This window comes from Mesoplodon densirostris, chromosome 5 (assembly GCF_025265405.1).
Source record: "Mesoplodon densirostris isolate mMesDen1 chromosome 5, mMesDen1 primary haplotype, whole genome shotgun sequence".
NCBI classification, from domain to species: domain Eukaryota; kingdom Metazoa; phylum Chordata; class Mammalia; order Artiodactyla; family Ziphiidae; genus Mesoplodon; species Mesoplodon densirostris.
Window position 1 is genome coordinate 121,322,916 of NC_082665.1, and position 18,688 is coordinate 121,341,603.

The 18,688-nt window shown below is 55.5% G+C and overlaps 1 protein-coding gene across 1 annotated transcript in view; it reads left to right on the top strand.

Moving 5' to 3' along the window:
* ADCY5 (adenylate cyclase 5) overlaps positions 1-18,688 on the top strand; it is a 154,818-nt gene that overhangs the window by 100,310 nt on the left and 35,820 nt on the right. The window contains exons 4-10 of the mRNA XM_060100158.1: positions 5,428-5,539; positions 7,059-7,186; positions 9,210-9,368; positions 10,245-10,386; positions 12,342-12,482; positions 17,577-17,599; positions 18,531-18,675. Coding sequence (XP_059956141.1) covers positions 5,428-5,539; positions 7,059-7,186; positions 9,210-9,368; positions 10,245-10,386; positions 12,342-12,482; positions 17,577-17,599; positions 18,531-18,675 — 850 coding nt within the window. The remainder of the gene's footprint in view (positions 1-5,427; positions 5,540-7,058; positions 7,187-9,209; positions 9,369-10,244; positions 10,387-12,341; positions 12,483-17,576; positions 17,600-18,530; positions 18,676-18,688) is intronic.

Here is an 18,688-nt window from a genome sequence, read left to right on the forward strand (position 1 = left end):
AATAGGTCCCAGCAGATTGGAGGGAGGGTCAACCTTTCTTTTAGTTTTTTTAAAATTTTCATTAATTTATTTATTTTGGGGCTGCACTGGGTCTTCGTTGCTGTGCGCGGGCTTTCTCTAGTTGTGGCGAGCGGGACCTACTCTCTGTTGCAGTGCGCGGGCTTCTCGTGGCAGTGGCTTCTCTTGCTGCGGAGCATGGGCTCTAGGTGCGCGGGCTTCAGTGGTTGTGGCACGCAGGCTCAGTAGTTGTGGCTCGCAGGCTCTAGAGCGCAGGCTCAGTAGTTGTGGCCCACAGGCTTAGTTGCTCCACGGCATGTGGGATCTTCCCGGACCAGGGTTCGAACCCGTGTCCCCTTCTTTGGCAGGCAGATTCTTAACCACTGCACCACCAAGGAAGTCCCGGAGGGTCAGGCTTTCTAAGGCACCTGGAGGTCCCGTCCACATGGATGTTGTTTCCGATGTCCTCTGGCACAGACCAGAAAGATGCCTGGGCTCCATCACTATTCTACCGTTTGTTCCATGAACACTGCTGGATATCTGCTGGGTGCCAGGCCCGGGGCTCCCCACACTCGTGTCTCAGATAACGTTCTTGGGACCTCAAGAGGCCCAGTGGGGTAGGAGGAAGAGCTACTAGAGTTACTGGTCCTGCCTCTTCCTTGCTTTACACTATGAATATTCTCTTCCATTCAACAAATATATATTAGACACCGTGTGGGTTGAACTGTGCCCTCCTAAAAGATATGTTGAAGTACTAACCCCTCGTATCTGTGAATGTGACCTTATTTGGAAGTAGGGTCTTTGTGGATGAAATCAAGTTAAGATGAGGTCATGCTGGAGAGGGTGGGCCCCTAATCCAATATAAGTGGTGTCCTTATAGGAAGAGGAAAATGCCATGCAAAGACACAGATACGCATGGACAACGCCTTATGAGGACAGAGACAGGTTGGAGTGACACGGCTGCAAGGTGAGGAGCATCAGGATTGACAGCCACCACCGGAGGCAGGAAGAAGAAAGGAAGGGTTCTACCCAGAGTCGCAGAGGAGTGTGGCTCTGCCAACACCTTGACTTCAGACTTCCAGCCTCCAGGACTGGGACAGAATAAATTTCTGTTGTCTTAAGCAGCCCAGCTTGTGGTACTTTGCTACAGCAGCCCTAGGAAACTAACACAGGCACCTACTATGTGCTGGGTATTGTGCTGGGTATTGTGCTGGGTGTGTGTGTGTGTGTGTGTGTGTGTGTGTGTGTGTGTGTAGGGGGATGAGCAGAGCAGAGGGCAAGGAAGATGTGCCCTGTCCTCATTCATTCAGTCATTCCACTGCAAATTTTATTGAGCAGTTCCTCTGTGTGCCAGACATTGTACTAGGGGCCGGGATGTGGTATTGAAAGAAATAGACTAAATCTCTACTTCAGGACTTCCCTGGTGGCTCAGTGGTTAAGAATCTGCCTGCCAATGCAGGGGACATGGGTTCAAGCCCTGGTCCAGAAAGATCCCACATGCCGCAGAGCAACTAAGCCCGTGCACCACAACTACTGAGCCTGCGCTCTAGAGCCTGCGATCCACAACTGCTGAGCCCGCATGCCACAACTACTGAAGCCCGCATGCCTACAACCCGTGCTCTGCAACGAGAAGCCGCCGCAATGAGAAGCCTACGCACCGCAACGAAGAGTAGCCCTGTTCGCCGCAACTAGAGAAAGCCCGTGCACAGTAACAAAGACCCAATGCAGCCAAAAAGAAAACAACAACAAAAAATCCCTCCTTCAAAGACTACATTCTAGTGGGGAGAGGCAGACAGGAGCATGATAATAAATAACAACAACAATAATAAATAATAAATGGTGAAAAGTGCAATGGAGAAAAATACAGTAGAGTAGGGACTTAGACATATGGGAGGGGTTGTAGATTTAAATAGGGTGGAGGAAGCCTTGAAAAGGTGACATTTAAACTAGTACCCTGGTTCTCAACCCTGGCGGCCTATTAGAATCACCAGGGAAGATTACCATAAAACAAAACAAAACCAATCAATAGCAGAGCCCCACCCCAGGCCAATGAAGTCAGAATCTCTGGGGATGGGGCTCCGGGACTTCTCCATATAAAAGCTCCAGGGGGATTCTGATGGACACCAGCTCTGAGAACCACTGGTCTAGCAGATGAAAGTTTCAGTGGAGAAAGTGCTCTCCTAGGCCCAGCCAGGTCCCTGTGGAGAAGGAGAAGGGTTGCAGGCCTGCCCATGTGGCAGGCAGAGGCCATCCTGGCTGAGTGGCTAGGTGAGCTCAGGCAGCTGCAGGGCTCAGGGCTCAGTGAAGCGAGGCCCCCAAGCCCTGGTCCACACACGTCTGCCTAGTGCTTCTAGGGGCGGCCCGTTGTTTTCCTCCTTCCCTCTTCTCCTTGGCTTGGTGCTGTGGGTCACCCTGCCCAATAGCGTTCCTGCCTCTGTCGGGTTTGGAGATTTTTTTCCTTCCCACCATGGGGGTGTCTCATCAGCCCCCAAAGCCAGGCTTCTGCTCTGTAGCCTGGGACCGAGTGTGGAACAGCTGCTGGGCCTGGTGCCTGCGGCTTTGCATTCGAAATACTGACACTTATTAAAGGTGTTCGTGACTCTGGAACACCTGATCTTGACCCCAACTCCCCTTGGCTTTGATTATCTAAGAGTTAAAGAAGAATTTCCAGAACAACTATGTCATGGTGCTTTCATGTAGACCAGGAGAGACATTTCCAACTTCTTCCCAGGTGGGGTGGGGCTCCTGAGAGACTGAGAGCCAGGGAGGTGGCTGGTGGGCTGGGCCAGGGGTCTGAGCTTCCTTGAGGAGCTGGGGTCAGCGTGTGAAGCATGGCCACTTCCCTTCACGCGCTTCTCTCTCACCAGTGTGGATGCCCACAGACTCCCCCGGGCGGGGTGCTGAGCCTGTCTGCCAGACACCAGGCATCAAAGCCTGATGGGGGGGCTTCCCTGGTGGCGCAGTGGTTGAGAGTCCGCCTGCCGATGCAGGGGACACGGGTTCGTGCCCCGGTCTGGGAAGACCCCACATGCCGCGGAGTGGCAAGGTCCGTGAGCCACGGCCGCTGAGCCTGCACGTCCGGAGCCTGTGCTTCGCAACGGGAGAGGCCACAGCAGTGAGAGGCCCGCGTACCGGAAAAAAAAAAAAAGGCTGATGGGGGCTCCGGCTCCCTTTCATCTTCTGAGCCCCTGCCCCGTGGCTGCCACTCTGGAGCAGCTTGTCTGATTTCTGAGTTCTGTGGGCTGACAGTCTCTCCTCTCTGCTCCTCCTCCTCACCTCTGCTTCCGTCCCCCTCATTTGTCTCCTCTCTTGCCAGCTCCCCCATTTCTCCCATCCTCTTTGGCTTTCCTCCTGCACTTGTCTGCTGGTCTGGACTGGGATCAGGGTGGCCGGAGGAGCCTCGGAGCTGGGAAGCAGCACTGGGCTCGGGGCCGGGGGGCTGCCCTCCTGTACTTTTCTTGTACTTGCCTAGCCCAAGCCCCGAGATGCGCTCCCACCTCCCCTCGTGTAAGCTGGTGCAGAGCATGCCCCCTCACGTTGGAGTCCTGTACTTGCCCGCCTACGGCAGCCCACACCTGTCCCTCCACCTCCCTCTGCTCCATATACAATGCCAGACCAGTGAACTGTGCTTTTACTCATTTAAGATGACTATGGGGCCAACAGACAGCATAGTATTTTTTGGCTTAACTCCTGGATTGTGGACCCATACAAGCCTGTGTGGCCTTGGGCAGGTGACTCGACCTCTCTGTGCCTCAGTTTTCTTACCTCGAAAAGGATTCCAACCTCAAAGGGTGGTTGTGAGGCTTAAATGAGTTCATACATGTAAAGTGCTTAGAACAATGTCCAACTATTTTAAAATGTAGGTGTTATTATTATCCAGGTATGGTGAGGCCAGCAGATCAGGAGACGGCTGCCACTGAAAAGATAGTTTGTTACTCACAGGTCCCAAGAGGAGAGGATGCGTTACGCCATGGGCTGGGGGGCCATACAGGGAAGCACAGGGGTCAGTGAGGAGGCAGCGAGAGGGGAAACGTGGGCAAGAGCCTCTGTTGTGGTTTCTGCAGGAAGGAATGGGTGAAGCAGGGTAAGCAGGCTTGGGATTGTCTAGTTTGAATAATGTCGGTGGGCTCTGAGGCGTAGGACTGTCCGAGTTACCTGGCACTTGTCCCTGGGGTGAGTAGGGCAGGGGAGTGGTGGGCCAGGTGTGGGAACCTGACTGGGGTGGGAGGCTCTGGACTCCAAGGCGAGTGGTTGACCATCTCTAGGAACTGGCTGGCCTGGGAGAGGCAGGCTTCCCAGGTGGGGAAGACCCCAGATGTCAGACAGCAGAATGAAAAGATATGCTTAATGCATGAACACACATTTTCCAAATAAAATGACAAGGCATGTTTAGTTCTACACTCTAATTTGAAGCGAGACTGTCAGTCTGGAGCCTCGGGAGCCGCGTGGATCAGAGGAGAGAGCAGAGGCCGTGGGGAAGAGCCCCCAAGCTACCATCCGTGGCTCTTCCCCAAGGCTCCTCATCTTGGGATGGGGACACCAGGCCCTCCTTCAGGGCTGCCTGGAGGGCTCAGTGAGGTGGCAGGCTGGAAACCCCAGCCCCCGTGCCCAGCCACCAGGAGCATCTCAGCCCACAAGAGTTAGTACATTTCTGTGTCCATTTTAAGAAAAAACTCTTGGGGCCCTTACACATTCTGGCCCTGGGGCCTCACCTCTGGTAGTCTGTTTTGAAAGAAAAGAAAGACACGTTCAATCTCGGGAACAGATGAAAGATCACAGCGTGCAATGCAGGGACCAGCGGGTGCACCTGAGGGCCCCGGGGATGAGGCCGAAGGAGCTGGCAGGACAAGTTGGGGGGCTTCCAGAGACGCTTACTGGCTGTGTCTTCCTCTCCCTCCTCCCTGGGCCTCTTTATTCTGTCTCGTCTAGAGGACTCCCTTGGAGGGAGGGCCTGAGGTTGGATTCCCTGTGTATGCGTTTGGGAAGTGAGACCTCTGTATGGCCGCCATTAGGGCCTGAAACACTTTCCAGACAAGATGAACCAAAGACCCTTCTCCTGGACCAAGCTACCTTGAGGGGGCTGCTCAGGAGTCAAATGGGGGGCAGGCCTGAGAGGTGGCTGAGGGTGAGGGGAGCAGGCCCTGTTTGCATGGCCTCAGGCAGACGTACGCCCCCAGGCCTCATGCACCTCGGCCCCCCTTTCCTCCTGGGTGGGAGCGAGGGTGCAGGGAGATACAGAAAGGAGGGCTGGCCCGGCATTTCCCCACCAGCTGGGAGAGAACACCAGCGTCAGCTCTCTCCCCTCCCCAGCAGCCGCTTGGAGCTCCCAGGACTCTTGCTGGCTGGCAGCCCTCCTAAGGCGGAGGGTGGCCCCAGCTGTGTCCCCCTGACCTTCCTTCCTCACGGGGGTCTTCCCCCCTGTCTCTCTAGCATCCTGTTTGCTGACATCGAGGGCTTCACCAGCCTGGCGTCCCAGTGCACTGCCCAGGAGCTTGTCATGACCCTCAACGAGCTCTTCGCCCGCTTCGACAAGCTGGCTGCAGTGAGTCACCTTGCCCACTGCCCTGGGGACCCCGTGTACCCAAGCTGGGGCTGGAAGGGTGGCCTGATCTGGGCTGCCTGGGGTAGGGTGCTGCGGAGTCCGCCATCGGGAACTGGGGAGGCGGGGCCGTACAGGCTGTGGCTGCGTGTCCTCACACCTCACATCAGCCCCGCTGCACACTCAGAGGTGCTCACAGTGTCACCAGTCACAAGGGAGCAAGCCCTCCATCAGTGGAAAGGGGTGGTGAGGCCTGCAGGAAATGCTGCCCTGACCCCTGAATTTGTGGAATTTGTGTTTGAAGGAGCAAATTCGGTGCCACAGAGCCACCCTTTGCTGATGAGGGTGGCCAGAGTGATAAAAAAAAATAAATAAATGAGTCTGAATCTCAGCTGGCCTGCAGACAGCTGTGTGTCACCCAAGAGACTTATGGAAAGAGGACTCTTCCACGTTGGGACAGATTGGAAGTGACCCCCCCGGGCATGGAGTGGTGAAGGACACACGTTCATTAGTCCCTGTTTATACTCTGCCGTCCTTTCCCAGCCTTCGTGGCTCTGAGCGATGCTCTGTGCCTTTGGAGAGTCCTATGTCGGGGCCCACTTACTGCAATGTCCACTGAGAGGTGGACACGTCCCCTGGGCTGTCACAGGACACCAGGCAGATCATGGATGAGAGACGGTGCCAAGGGCCTCCGAGGGCATTGATGCTGGGCCTCACACCTCACTGATTTTATCACCGAATGTGGGCGAGGTGAACGGGGACATGCTCGGCCCTTGGGTTTTGGAAGGGCCTTAAAAGGAGAGTCCAGGGCACGCAGATACTTGGGTCCAAGCATACCAGCTTCACGAAATAACCTTTGGGAAGCAGACTTGGACAGCTCAGAATTGGTGATTAATGACAGTCCATCTCAATCCCAATTATGCTTCGGTTGCGGTCTGCAGGGTGACCCTGCAGCGGGCGGGTGCTTCCGCTCTGTGGCTGTCTTAGCGCGCACGTGCTTGCTGGCTTAGCAGAACTGTCTTGGATAAAAATCTCAGGCTGGGGGTCAGGCGAGCTTTGGTTAAATCTCACTTCTGCTTCAGTCTTTTCATAAAAGGAGAGTCATAAAACTGTTAGTAGAACCCTAGGTCAAGAGTCGGAGCGTGTCGCAGGGCTGGGAGTGGGATGGGCCCCTCACTCTCAGCTCGGGACCTCTCACACTGATGAGTCTGCCCCATTTGCTGCCACATTGGACCAGCTGTATTCTTCTTGGGCCTCAGCTGTGGCCAGAAAAGTGAGTTCCTGAGCCTGGGGTGGCTGGCATGCTTCTCAAGGGCGGCTCAGCCTGTCCTCCGTCCCCCACGGCTCCCGATAAGCCTGTCCCCAGGCTGGGGCCACACCTCATGCCGGCACTGGGTCTGTGCTCGCTGCCCTAAAAGGCAAGTTATTCCAGGCATGGGGTGAATCTGTTTGCTTCCCGTTTCTTTCCCTCCCACTTCTCTTTCCTACTATTTTTAATTTTTAAAATTAATTTGCTTTCCAGGAGAATCACTGTTTACGTATTAAGATCCTGGGAGATTGTTATTACTGCGTCTCAGGGCTGCCTGAAGCCAGGGCTGACCATGCCCACTGCTGCGTGGAGATGGGCATGGACATGATTGAGGCCATCTCGTAAGTGCCCGTCTCCAGGGTGACTGCCTGCCTGTGGGGACACTGTCCATCTCCCGTGGGACCGCCCATCTGCAGGAGGACTGTCCCATAGCCCGCGTAACTGACTCCTGTTGAACTGATGGGAGCAGGGAAATAGTGGGACAAAGCCACCTCCCAAGGACCCTGGCCACACCGGAGGGTTGATTCATACCTCCAGGCTCTGAGCCTTCTCCTGGGCTCCTGTGCTCACAGCAGCCTGGGAAGCTCTGCACAGAGGGACATGTCCTGGAAGAAGGGAGGGCTTTGCAGACTCCAGGGCAGCAGGAGGTATGGAGCCACCCCTCCGGGAAAGGAGGACTGGCTGGCAGCTGTGCTGTACCCTGTGCCATGGCAGGGCCTTGCACTCCAGGCCTCATGTCTTCTCACAACCACCCAGCCAGGGGTAGAAGTCACCAGTCCCATTTCTTCACAGATGAGAAAGGTTGGGCTCACAGAGGCTAAACGGCTCCCCAGGGTAATACTGCTAGGCAGGTGGATGCAAACACAGGTGTTCCCGTTTAAGAAAATCCATCCTCCCTGGGAGCAATAACAGCCAGGATCTTTGGCCGATTCTTGGTCACTGCTGACCACAGAAGGAGCCCCGGTCATTAAGCAACATGGACAGTCCAAGCTTACAGGTCAGCCAAGGGAGTAGGCCAGAGATTGCGTCCAGGTTCCAAAACTGTGAGCTTTAGAAGTAGACTGGGTGGGGCAAAGGAAAAGCCACAGTGGGCAAGGTCAGAGGTCAGAGTAACTGTCCCAGAAGGTGGCCGGGTCCATCCTCTTTGGCTCAGTTCCTTTCGGCAGTGTTTGCCGAGTGCCCCTGTGTGCCCAGGCTAGACAGGGGGTCCCTTGCCTGGAAGCACAGAGCCTGCTGAGGGGCCAGGACTCCCGTTGCTCTGATACCAGGCATGCCCAGTGGACACCATCAGGTAAGAGAGGCAAACTGCGGTGGGAGGGTCCAGGAGGGGGCAGTTGATTTCACTGGGAGGACCCAGAAAGGCTTCATGAAGAAGGTGGCCTTGGAGTGAAGCCAAAAAGGTAGAATGAGAGATATCAACCTAAGCAAGTGGCCAGAGGTCCTGTGGATGGAAGGCACAGCTCCAGCAGAGGTATTTGCAGAGTTGATCCCAGGATGAGAGAAATAGATGGATGACATAAATATTCCCTGTGGTAGGTGTCAGCCTCTCGGTGGTGGGCTGGGGTGAGAGCTGGAGGCCACATGGTGGTCCTGCCCACCAGGCCAAGTCAGACTGCCGGCCCCATGGCTGGCTGAGTGGGTCCATCCCCAGGGAGCCAAGGAGGGTCCAGGTCCCTAAGAAGTGCACACTGTGACCCTCCCCCCAGAGCACCGGCTCCCTCTTCCACAGACCCCGGGCCCCAGACGCATACCCAGAGCTGTAGAGCTTCCATCCCACTCCCCGTCCTACAGGCGGCCCGCCCCGAATACGTACGTGGTGCATGTGATGGGGTTGGCACTGTCTTCTAGCATGTGGAGCACCCCTGGTCCCCTGCACCTGCCCCAACTCCCCTATCTTTCCTGGGCAGGGCCTATGTTCTCTTTTTCTCCATTATCCTGCTAATGTCGAAGAAGCAACAATGTGGGTAAATCTGAGAATTATATGAATGGGGTTTGGAGTGACTATAACTTTCCTGTCCACTCAAATCGGCACTAACGTGCGCTTGCATTTTCAGAACACGACTTAATTATTGACTTACGGTAGCGCTGGCTCAGGTGCCCTAGCTGGGGAGAAGCAGTGGGCCTGGGACGTAGTGTGAGGCACTGCGCCACCTTGCGGGAAAGCTGGGAAGCAGCGCCTCTCACAGCCCTCAGCTCCTGAGCACCAGGGCCCAGCCCTGCCCTTCAGGATGCACAGTTTCAGACTCTGGATTTGGGCTGGCCTGGAGAGAAATGAGTCTTTGACCCCTGCACCTTCTCACGCTCCCTGACCTCTCTGCGCCTGGCCCTGACCCCCTCCCGGCCTTACCCCTACTCCATCCCCAGGCTGGTCCGGGAGGTGACAGGTGTCAACGTGAACATGCGTGTGGGAATCCACAGCGGGCGAGTGCACTGTGGTGTCCTTGGCCTCAGGAAGTGGCAGTTCGACGTCTGGTCTAACGACGTCACGCTGGCCAACCACATGGAGGCTGGAGGCAAGGCGGGGTGAGTGAGTGAGGGCAGCTTCCCGCCCGGCCCACCCAGGTGGCTGTCATGGGGAAAGGGCTAGGGTGGGCAGGACCGGGTAGCCGCAGCCCTGGGGTTGGCAGAATTTAAGTGGAATTCCTCTAGTAACCAAGCACTGACGCCACACATGGCAACTTGTAGGGAGCGTGGCCCCAACCTTCACCCAGTCTTCACCCAGAAAATATTTACACAGAACCTGGCGGCCTGTCGTGAGACGCGGGAGGTCAGGGTAGGCTTCTAGAGGAGGGAGGACCCCTGGATAATTCCGGGGGTGGCCAGGAGGTGGAAGGTCAGCTGGCCTGGCAGACGGGGCAGGATGGGGGCAGGTGAGGAAGGTGAGCGTCGGGGGAGCAGCCAGGCTGAGGACGGGCACAGGCAGAGGAAAACACAGTACTTCCAGGGAACGCAAGTGGAGCAGATGGCCTTTTAGGAACCAGTGGGAGAAACAGTGCCTGTGTTAAGGACGTGCATGCCAGGCTGGGGAATTTGGGCGCAGTCCTGCAGTCAGCAGGAGCCACTGCTGGCTTCTGAGCAGGTTTGCAAAGTTTGTGAGACCGGAGGCCTTGCTCTCCCGGCAGGCCGATGTGTTACATCACTGTAATAACGTGATGCCAATGTGATGCGGTGTGGTCTCAGTGAACACGAGCTGGGGAGGGGCCCACCGTGCCATCTTGATGAGGTTAGAGGGATACAGTCCACTGAGAGATCCAGGTAGGGGTTAGCATTTGAGCCAGAGTTTGGGGCCCTGGGGTTCGAATGATGACTGAGTTGGTTACAGTTTGGTTCTGCATGGGAGCAGGGGTTCTGAATTCACGTCTGCTGCCCTCCTCTCCCTGCTTCCCCCCTTACCCGTAGACGCATCCACATCACCAAGGCCACACTCAACTACCTGAATGGCGACTACGAAGTGGAGCCGGGCGGTGGGGGCGAGCGCAACGCCTACCTCAAAGAGCACAGTATCGAGACCTTCCTCATCCTGCGCTGCACCCAGAAGCGGGTCGGGGACCGAGGGCTGGGCTGGGGTGGGGAAGTGGGAGGGCTTCATTCTTTGGGGAGGAGTGTTTCTTAGCCTGCTGCTTCCTTCTCCTCTCACTCTTTCCTTGAGGCAAGTCCTGAACTTCTTAGGCAGTCATGGTTCCTGCATCTCAGGAAGGACGTGAGAGCTGCAGAGGCTTTGTAAAGGCTGGTGGCAAAGAGGGGAGGTTTTCATTTTGCTTCTGTTGCAGAAAAAGCAACAGACCTCAGATCGGTTAGTAACAATACAGCAGAAGGCCACAAGATGGAAAAGAAGCATCAGGGAACTCTGTATACCACGTCCTTTATTTCCATCTCGTTCCTTGTCTGTTGCCTAAACTAGGTGGCTCTCGCTCTCTCTCCGCCTGTACTTATCTAACCTCTGTTTCTTGAAACTCTGTCTTTTCCCCTCTTGCACTTTCCAGTCTTTCTTCTTCCTTCTTTTGTCTCAGCCCACACTTGCCAAAATATAAAACTGAATTATTAGCAGACTTCAGTGTTCTATTTTTAATAGTGTCACGTTCCATGTTCTTAATTTTTAAAGCAAACGAGGAGAACATTTTATATTTTACATTTTTCCTTAGATTAAAATGCCTTTTACTTATAAATCTTTCAATTGAATTTACTTATTGGTCAGAGCCCTTTGATAGAGAAAAGCTTCCCTGTTTCTTTCCTAAGGAATTAGACTGAAGACAAAATTAAGCTGCGAGAAAAGTTCAGAGGAAGTCTTGGAGACAGCAAACGTAGATTTTTCAAGGTGGGCAGAGCTCTTTGAGGCAGGTGTCCACCCTGAGAGGGACAGCAGAGGGACACTTCACCCTCCACAGAAGCACATCCCAGCACACAGGACCTGGCTACGGCGTGCCTCTGAGGGAGCGGTATCAGGCCCTGCCACAGACATCCGGAAAGAGGGATGGGAGGGTTTAGGTACTCTGGGGAAAGCACTTAGTGGCTTAATAGACTCATTTTAAAGCATTTGCTTGTTGTTTGGCTGGAGTATAAATGAACCGAAATCCTCCCAGGCCCCCTCCCACACTCCTCCTCTCTGCTGGGCCCATAGCGCCTCTAGCCTCACCTTCCTGTCCCGCCCAGGCTGAAGGGTTACCCTCTGCCCTGGGTTCTCTGGGTCTTGATTCTTCTAGCTTGACAAGTGGTTCAGAAAAGATGAAATGGAGACAGAAAAGGATACCCCCCACCCCTCCAGCCCCGACCCAGGGCAGTGTCTGCTGAAGCAGGCTGTGTCCCCTCCCCTCTGCTTCTGATCTGACCGGCTCCCTTCCCAGGCTCAGGGAGGGAGTTGAAGGGAAGGCCACCCAGGTCCCCCCAGGGCCTCTCCAACCCTCCACCTCAAGCTCATTTGGATGGATGGACAGATAGGTTGTGGTTGGCACATGGAGAGCTGGCTGAGGCCCCGTTGGTGGATTTGTGCAATGCGCATCAGCCCTTGAATCTGACGTTCTAATGACCCAAACCTCCAGAAGCTGCAGGGCCTGTCCTACTACCCGCTCTGCTAGAACATGCCTGTTTGGGGATGGAAATTGGAATCTCATGTTTCCTCTCCGTCCATCACCCCCCCCCCCAAGCACTTTCAGACCCAGGCTCTGCCCACATCTAGAATTCTATGCCAGCGACAGATGTTCCCATGCCCCTTGGCTTTCTAACAAGACAAACCTCGTCATCCTGTTCTGCTGCTCCCACCTGAGGCTCCCAGCTCCCAGCCAGGGCTGGCGTTGGGGAGTTTGGAGGGATTTAAGGTGCTTTCTTGGGTGAGCTTTAGGATCTTGGCAGACCTCAGGGCTCTGGGCTGTGCAGAGAAGGGAGGGAGGCACTGCCTTAACCCCTACCTGGCCAGGCACCTGGGAGGAATGAGAGACTCCCTACTTGGGCTCACCTGATGGGCCCTGCCCACAGGCTGATGCATCTATGTTGCTCTCCCAGAAAGAAGAGAAGGCCATGATTGCCAAGATGAATCGCCAGAGAACCAATTCGATCGGGCACAACCCACCACACTGGGGGGCTGAGCGCCCCTTCTACAACCACCTGGGTGGCAACCAGGTGTCCAAGGAGATGAAACGGATGGTGAGTAGCTGGCAGGGCAGTGTGTGGGCCGCCCTCTCCAGGGCTAGGGCCTTCTGTGGGTGTGAGGACTGGGCCAGGCCCCTCCTGTTACCCAGGGGATCTGGAGAGCCACAGAAGGAATCGTTGGAAGGGGGCTCACCCTGACTTTGGACCAGGAGACAGAGTGCCTGACTTCTGGCCCTGGGCTTTCTCCGTGGGCCCCACCGTCTCTTGGCATGCCGGATTTGGCTTTGGAGCAGAGTGGTGAAGCCCCTTCTTTCCTCCCCCTTGGCAGACCTTGCTGGTGTAGGCTGGAAGCAGACCCATCTGGCTGGACTCAGGGTCAAAACAGAGCCTCCAGGGCCTCTTGGCACTGTCTGGGGAGCCCTGGGGAGTTGGGTGGGCACAGGCTTGTCAGACACCTTCCAGCATCTGTTGCATTCCCCAGGCAGTTGAAACACATCTTCTGGCCCAGTCGCTCAGAAACCATCCCCGTGCTTTTTGGCAAGTGCCAGGTGATGGTCTTTTTGCCCTCTGTGCTGAGAAACGCCCTGCTCATTCCAGTCTTCGTGCGGGAGCGTGCAGGCTGCGTGAGCAGAGGCCGTGGCGGGGGTGCTGCCTCCAACTCAAGGGGCCCTGCCGGCCTCAGAGGACAGACACCCTCAGCCACCCTGCACACAGCAGGGTCAGGCGAATTCAGGACGCCCTGCCTGGGTTCTATCAGTAATGCTAGAAAGAAGACTTCAGAGAGTGGGAAGAAGAGAATGAGGGATGACAAGAAGTCAGTGTGCAGCAGCAATGTTTTCTTTCTTTTCATCTGAGATCTTGGCTTCTGCATCTGAGCACACTCCTCAGGGCAAGGGCAGCCCGGTACCCAGGCAGGAGTTGCCCACTCTGAGGGAGGGATGGGTGAGGAAGCCGTGTGTGTGTGTGTGTGTGTCCACTGAGTTCCCACAGATCCCGGTAGAGGAATGGGGGGCATGCCGACACTAGGATCCCCACGTTGGGGGCCTGTGGATCAGACTGGGTTTAAGCTGCAGCAGCAGGGATTAGCGAGAGACTCCATGGGAGTCCAGCTGAGTCAGCAGACAGATCCAGGGGTCTGAGGGAGGGGACAGGCTAGGGACCAGTCATTCTGCTCCTTGCCAGCTAGCAAATAGCAGATGACAAAGGTTTAAGGAAAATGTACAGAAGAAAAAAGTGAATCGAGTCAAGATCACCATTTTCACTTTTGGTGGTAAAGAAACAACTTGCAGGACACCAGGGTCCTAAGCGATGAAGAGTGGGAAAGGTCAGCCTTGCCCCAGGGCTTTGAACTTAGACGTCCCAGGCCTGGTCACTGCCACCCAGGGCTCCAGGCACCACTCCCGCTCCCTCCAGGCCCCTCCCCAAAGCAAAGAGCAGTTGCTGGATCCCCCCCCCCCCGTTCTCACCCCAGTTCTTGAATCATCTCCTGTGGACTCTATACCCACATGACCAGGACGGCCAAGAGGTGAGAGAGGGAGTGAGAGGAAAGGGGGGAGACTGAGAGCGGGGTGCAAGGAGGGAGGCTGTCATCCAGGTGGGAGGAAAGAGGAGGACAGGGGAGCAGGAAGGCCAGAGCGGGAGGACAGGGAGGGTAAGGGGGAGATGGTGGGGGGAGCAGGAGATGAGGGAGAGCAGGGAATAAAAGATGGGCAGGACAGAGGTGGAGAGGAAGAACCACCAGCAGGCAAGAAAGGTGCCCGCTGGTACGTTCTCTGTTTAAAATCTTCGGAACGTTTTTTTCTTTAGTGATATTTGGTGTAGGTGGACTCTAGGTATTTCAGAGTCTCCAAGGGGGCAGTTTGGACTATAAGCACCGATTTGGCAGACATTAATCATTGTTAGGACAAGAAACCTTGGAAGAATTAGCAGAAGGGCTGTAACTGGGGAAACAGTCTCACGGGAGACTGGCTGTCGGAAAGGCTCCTCCGTGGTGTTGGTTGCTTTGCCCAGTGGGGAAGGAATGGAAAGTGATCAGAAGGCTCGGGGACACCCCTGTAGAGGGAGAGAAGAGGCTCCCCATCCCCGTCCTTGCTGGGCAGAGTCACCCGAGGGGCCAGCATCAAAGTACCATCCCCTGGGCCCCTGCCTGCCCAGTGTCTAGGCCAGGGATGGGACAGGATCTGGCAGCCGCCAGGCACACCATTGGTTTTTGGTGTTAAACTCACCCAGAAACCCTTGGGAAAGATACGCAAAAAGAAAGCTTCTACCCCAACTTCCACTAAAGATGCAGTGGAGGGGAGGGGATTGGATTAAGCAGTGACTGAGAGCAGTTAGAGGGGAGTAACTCGTAGTCAGCAGTTTATTTCTTTAAATCTTGTTCCAACTTTTACTCAGCTTTTAAGATGTAGTAATGAGCTGTGCTGATTTAGGCATGAGTGTTGTAAGGTCTCTAAGGTTCTTTTTTTTAAAACTATTTTTATTTTTATGTATTTTTAAAATTAATTAATTAATTAATTAATTTTTTGGTTGCGTTGGGTCTTCGTTGCTGCTGGCAGGCTTTCTCTAGTCGCAGCGAGCGGGGGCTACTCTTTGTTGTGGTGTGCGGGCTTCTCATTGCAGTGGCTTCTCTTGCTGTGGAGCACGGGCTCTAGGTGCGCAGGCTTCAGTAGTTGTGGCTCACGGGCTCTAGAGCACAGGCTCAGTAGCTGTGGCTCACGGGCTTAGTTGCTCTGCGGCCTGTGGGATCTTCCCAGACCAGCGCTCGAACTCGTGTCCCCTGCATTGGCAGGCAGATTCTTAACCACTGTGCCACCAGGGATGTCCTCTAAGGTTCTTTATTAATAAAAAGGTTGACGGGAGATCGTATGTGGACTCCTGCTCACTAACCAGGCCCGGGTAAGCTGTGCATTCTCCAGAGGCGGCAGGCTGGGCCCAAGTGTTCCCCACAGCAGCTTCGCCAGGGTAGGCGTGCAAACCAGAGTCTGCACCTCAGTGCGGACGAGCAGAGGGGCCCACGGCCTCTGCTCTTGCTGTAGGTCAGAAGGAGAGGACTCGGGGACCAAACAGAAACACTGAGCTGAGCTGCTCCCCAGAAGTGCTGAGGCACAATGGCAGGAACCCATCTGAATGTCCTCCTTGCCGGCTGAGGACCATTGTCCTAGGACTAGAAAGCAGGTCGGGGGACTGGAACCCAGTCTGCTGGCCTGTGTTCTTTTATTTATTTATTTATTTATTTATTTATTTGCATTACGCGGGCCTCTCACTGTTGTGGCCTCTCCCGCTGCGGAGCACAGGCTCTGGACGCGCAGGCTCAGTGGCCATGGCTCACGGGCCCAGCCGCTCCGCGGCATGTGGGATCTTCCCAGACCGGGGCACGAACCCGTGTCCCCTGCATCGGCAGGCAGACTCTCAACCACTGCGCCACCAGGGAAGCCCATTTTTAAAATTTATTTATTTATTTATTTATCTATTTATTGGCCTGTGTTCTTAAAGGCCCTTTAGCATGGTTTATCCACCAAAGTGTTCCCTGACTGCGGTCAGTTCACCACCCCAGCCCGGCACCCAGGGAGCCTAGAGCAGACCTGGCTCCCAGCACCAGCCCCTGCAAACCACCAAAGGAGCACTGGAGGAAGTCAGAGAGAGGTTCATTAGACATATTTCAGGTATAGTTCCGAGCTGTAGACACCAGCGTAGGCATAATATGGCTTGGATGTCCTCTGAGTAAAATCGTTGCCGGCCCCTGTGGTGGAGATCAGCGGGCCAGCCCCTCGCCATGGTCTGCAGAGACTGGCCTGTCCGGACTCTCCGCTGCCCACTCGAGCTTGTGCCCTAGAGATCCTGCCTGCCCCCAGAAGGGGCACTCACATGAGAGACCCCAACTCCTCTAGCCTCGAGTGGGGACAGTGAGGTGGGCGGGGCCCTGCAGCCCTGGACCGAGGGCTTGGTGATTCTCAGAGGACGAGGAGAAAGGAAGACAACCACTGGGCAGCCCAGGAGGAGCTCAGAGCCCACGGCTGGGCTCTTGGATGTGGCACTAGGGGCTGCCAAGGCCCCTGGGAGCCCTGAGCTGGTGAGGAGAATAGACAGCACCTCAGTGCCCATGGGCCCCACGTCTATTTCGGAGCCTGGCAGCTCCAACTCGCGGAGAGCATCATAAACCCCACTCCTCAGTGGGAATGAAGAGAGCTGTGTTCATTTGGGGTTTGGGTTCCCCCGACACTTGCCAAGCCCCCTGGCTGCCGAGCAGCCTGTTCCATGCTGGGCCACGGGGACAAGAGGCCACCCTCTGTCCTTGTCCTGGCAACCTGAAGCCGCCTGTCCTGGGGTGCCTGTGCCTCCCCCACTGCCTCCCAGATCCCACCTCTTCCCATTTTAGGGGCCCCTCCCTCCATTCTGCCCCAGTTGGTCAGACCCTGACACACTTCTGTCCTTTATAGATGAACTCTAGGTAGGGCCTTGAGTTTGGCAACCAGTAAGGGCCCTTCCCACCCTCACCCCTGCCCTGTGTGTGTGAACATCAGAACAGTAATCAAACCGGGGCAGGCAGGTTCCTCACCTCCTGGGTCCCCAGCCAGCTCCAGCCTTATAAGAACACATTGGTTCTCAGATACCAGAAAAGCTGTTGCAGGTAACCAGAGTTTAGTTTTCTTAAGCTCAAAACTTGTAAAGTCCCAGGAGATTTTATATGTGCTTGGCGGGAGTTGGGGGGGCGGTGAGTGTGCATGAGCTGTGTGTGTGCACAGGTGTGCACAGGCGTGTGGGGATTGATCGGCCTGGCGGATTCTCTTATTTCCATCTGAGTAAGTCGCAGAATTGGGAGGGGACCCACCAAGCCCAGGGTCCAGGAGGATGGTGAAGGAAGGTTTGGGGAATGACAAGGAGTTGGGTATGGGGACACGAAGAGCTTAGACTAATGGATTTTGCCAGTGGATGAAGTGAAATCACAGTGCGCCCCCAGCATCTAGCGCGGAGCCTGTCCCAAACCCAGCTATATTTGCCAAATGAAGGAAGGAGGGGATGACTGAGTGACAGTGTTCTCTGTGTCCAAGCTCCTGGTGAACTGTGGAGAGGGGATGAGCTGCAGCCTCCCCGTTTTCATCCCCTTGGTTCTCATCCTCCTCTCCTCCTCTCTCCGTCCCTCTCTTTTAGGGCTTTGAAGATCCCAAGGACAAGTGAGTAACCTGTCCTTCCTCACTTCAGCTCCCTCGGCCCGGGGGATGTCTCCAAATCTGCCTGGAGCTCAGTTTCCATACTCCGTGGAGAATGAGCCCAGGTCTCGCAGTCTTGGCTGGGAGTGAACAGAGCCCACTGCACCTGAGAGACGAGCAGTGGAGGAGCCCGGGCCCCCGGCAGAGAGGCTGGGCCTGGGCGTCCCCCATTTATAATCTCCACTCCACGCACACACACACGTATGCACACACAACTACACTCAGCACATGCATGTGCACACGCACACACACACACATGCGGCTCCCAGGAAGATGCAGGCTTTGCACATTAGTCGCCAGCACCTGGTCACGTCCCAGCACCCTGAAGGAATGTGCCTGTCTCTCTCCTCCACTCCCCAGTCTCAGGGGCTATCAGAAATCCCACTCGAGGACTGGGCTCCACTCTACAAGTAGAGTGTTTAGTTCAGCACCCAAAGATTGTGAAACGTGCTTCCCAGAGAGTCCCCTGGGCCAGGCGAGAGCAGCCAGGTGGCTCCCAGGCCCTGCGGCAGATGTCTTGCCTCCTGGTCTCAGCCTTCAATTCAGGATGACAGTACAGCTAGAGAGTGAAGAGCAGACTGTTACCTGTAGGAGAAAAACAAACCCTTGAGAATAATTCATATTATCATTATCATTTAATAATACATCAATAGGGTTAGAAAATACTTATTGTCAGTGAGGCCCCCCCCCAGCCCGCGGGTCTGAGCCTTGGGCAGTTTTCTGCGCATGTGAGTACTTGGGCTTCTGGCCATCTTGGTGTCAATCCCAGCTTCCCCACCCCTGATTAGAGCTGATGAAGCCCCTCTGATGGGTCCGGGTGCACGGGCTGAGCCGGCCCCCTAGCGGCGCCCCCTGGTGGTCAGCCTGTCTTGTGTCTGCGCCCGTTGCTCCCCAGGAACGCCCAGGAAAGTGCGAACCCCGAGGATGAAGTGGATGAATTTCTGGGCCGTGCCATTGACGCCAGGAGCATCGACAGGCTACGATCTGAGCACGTTCGCAAGTTCCTCTTGACCTTCAGGGAACCTGACTTAGAGAAGAAGGTACAGCACCCTG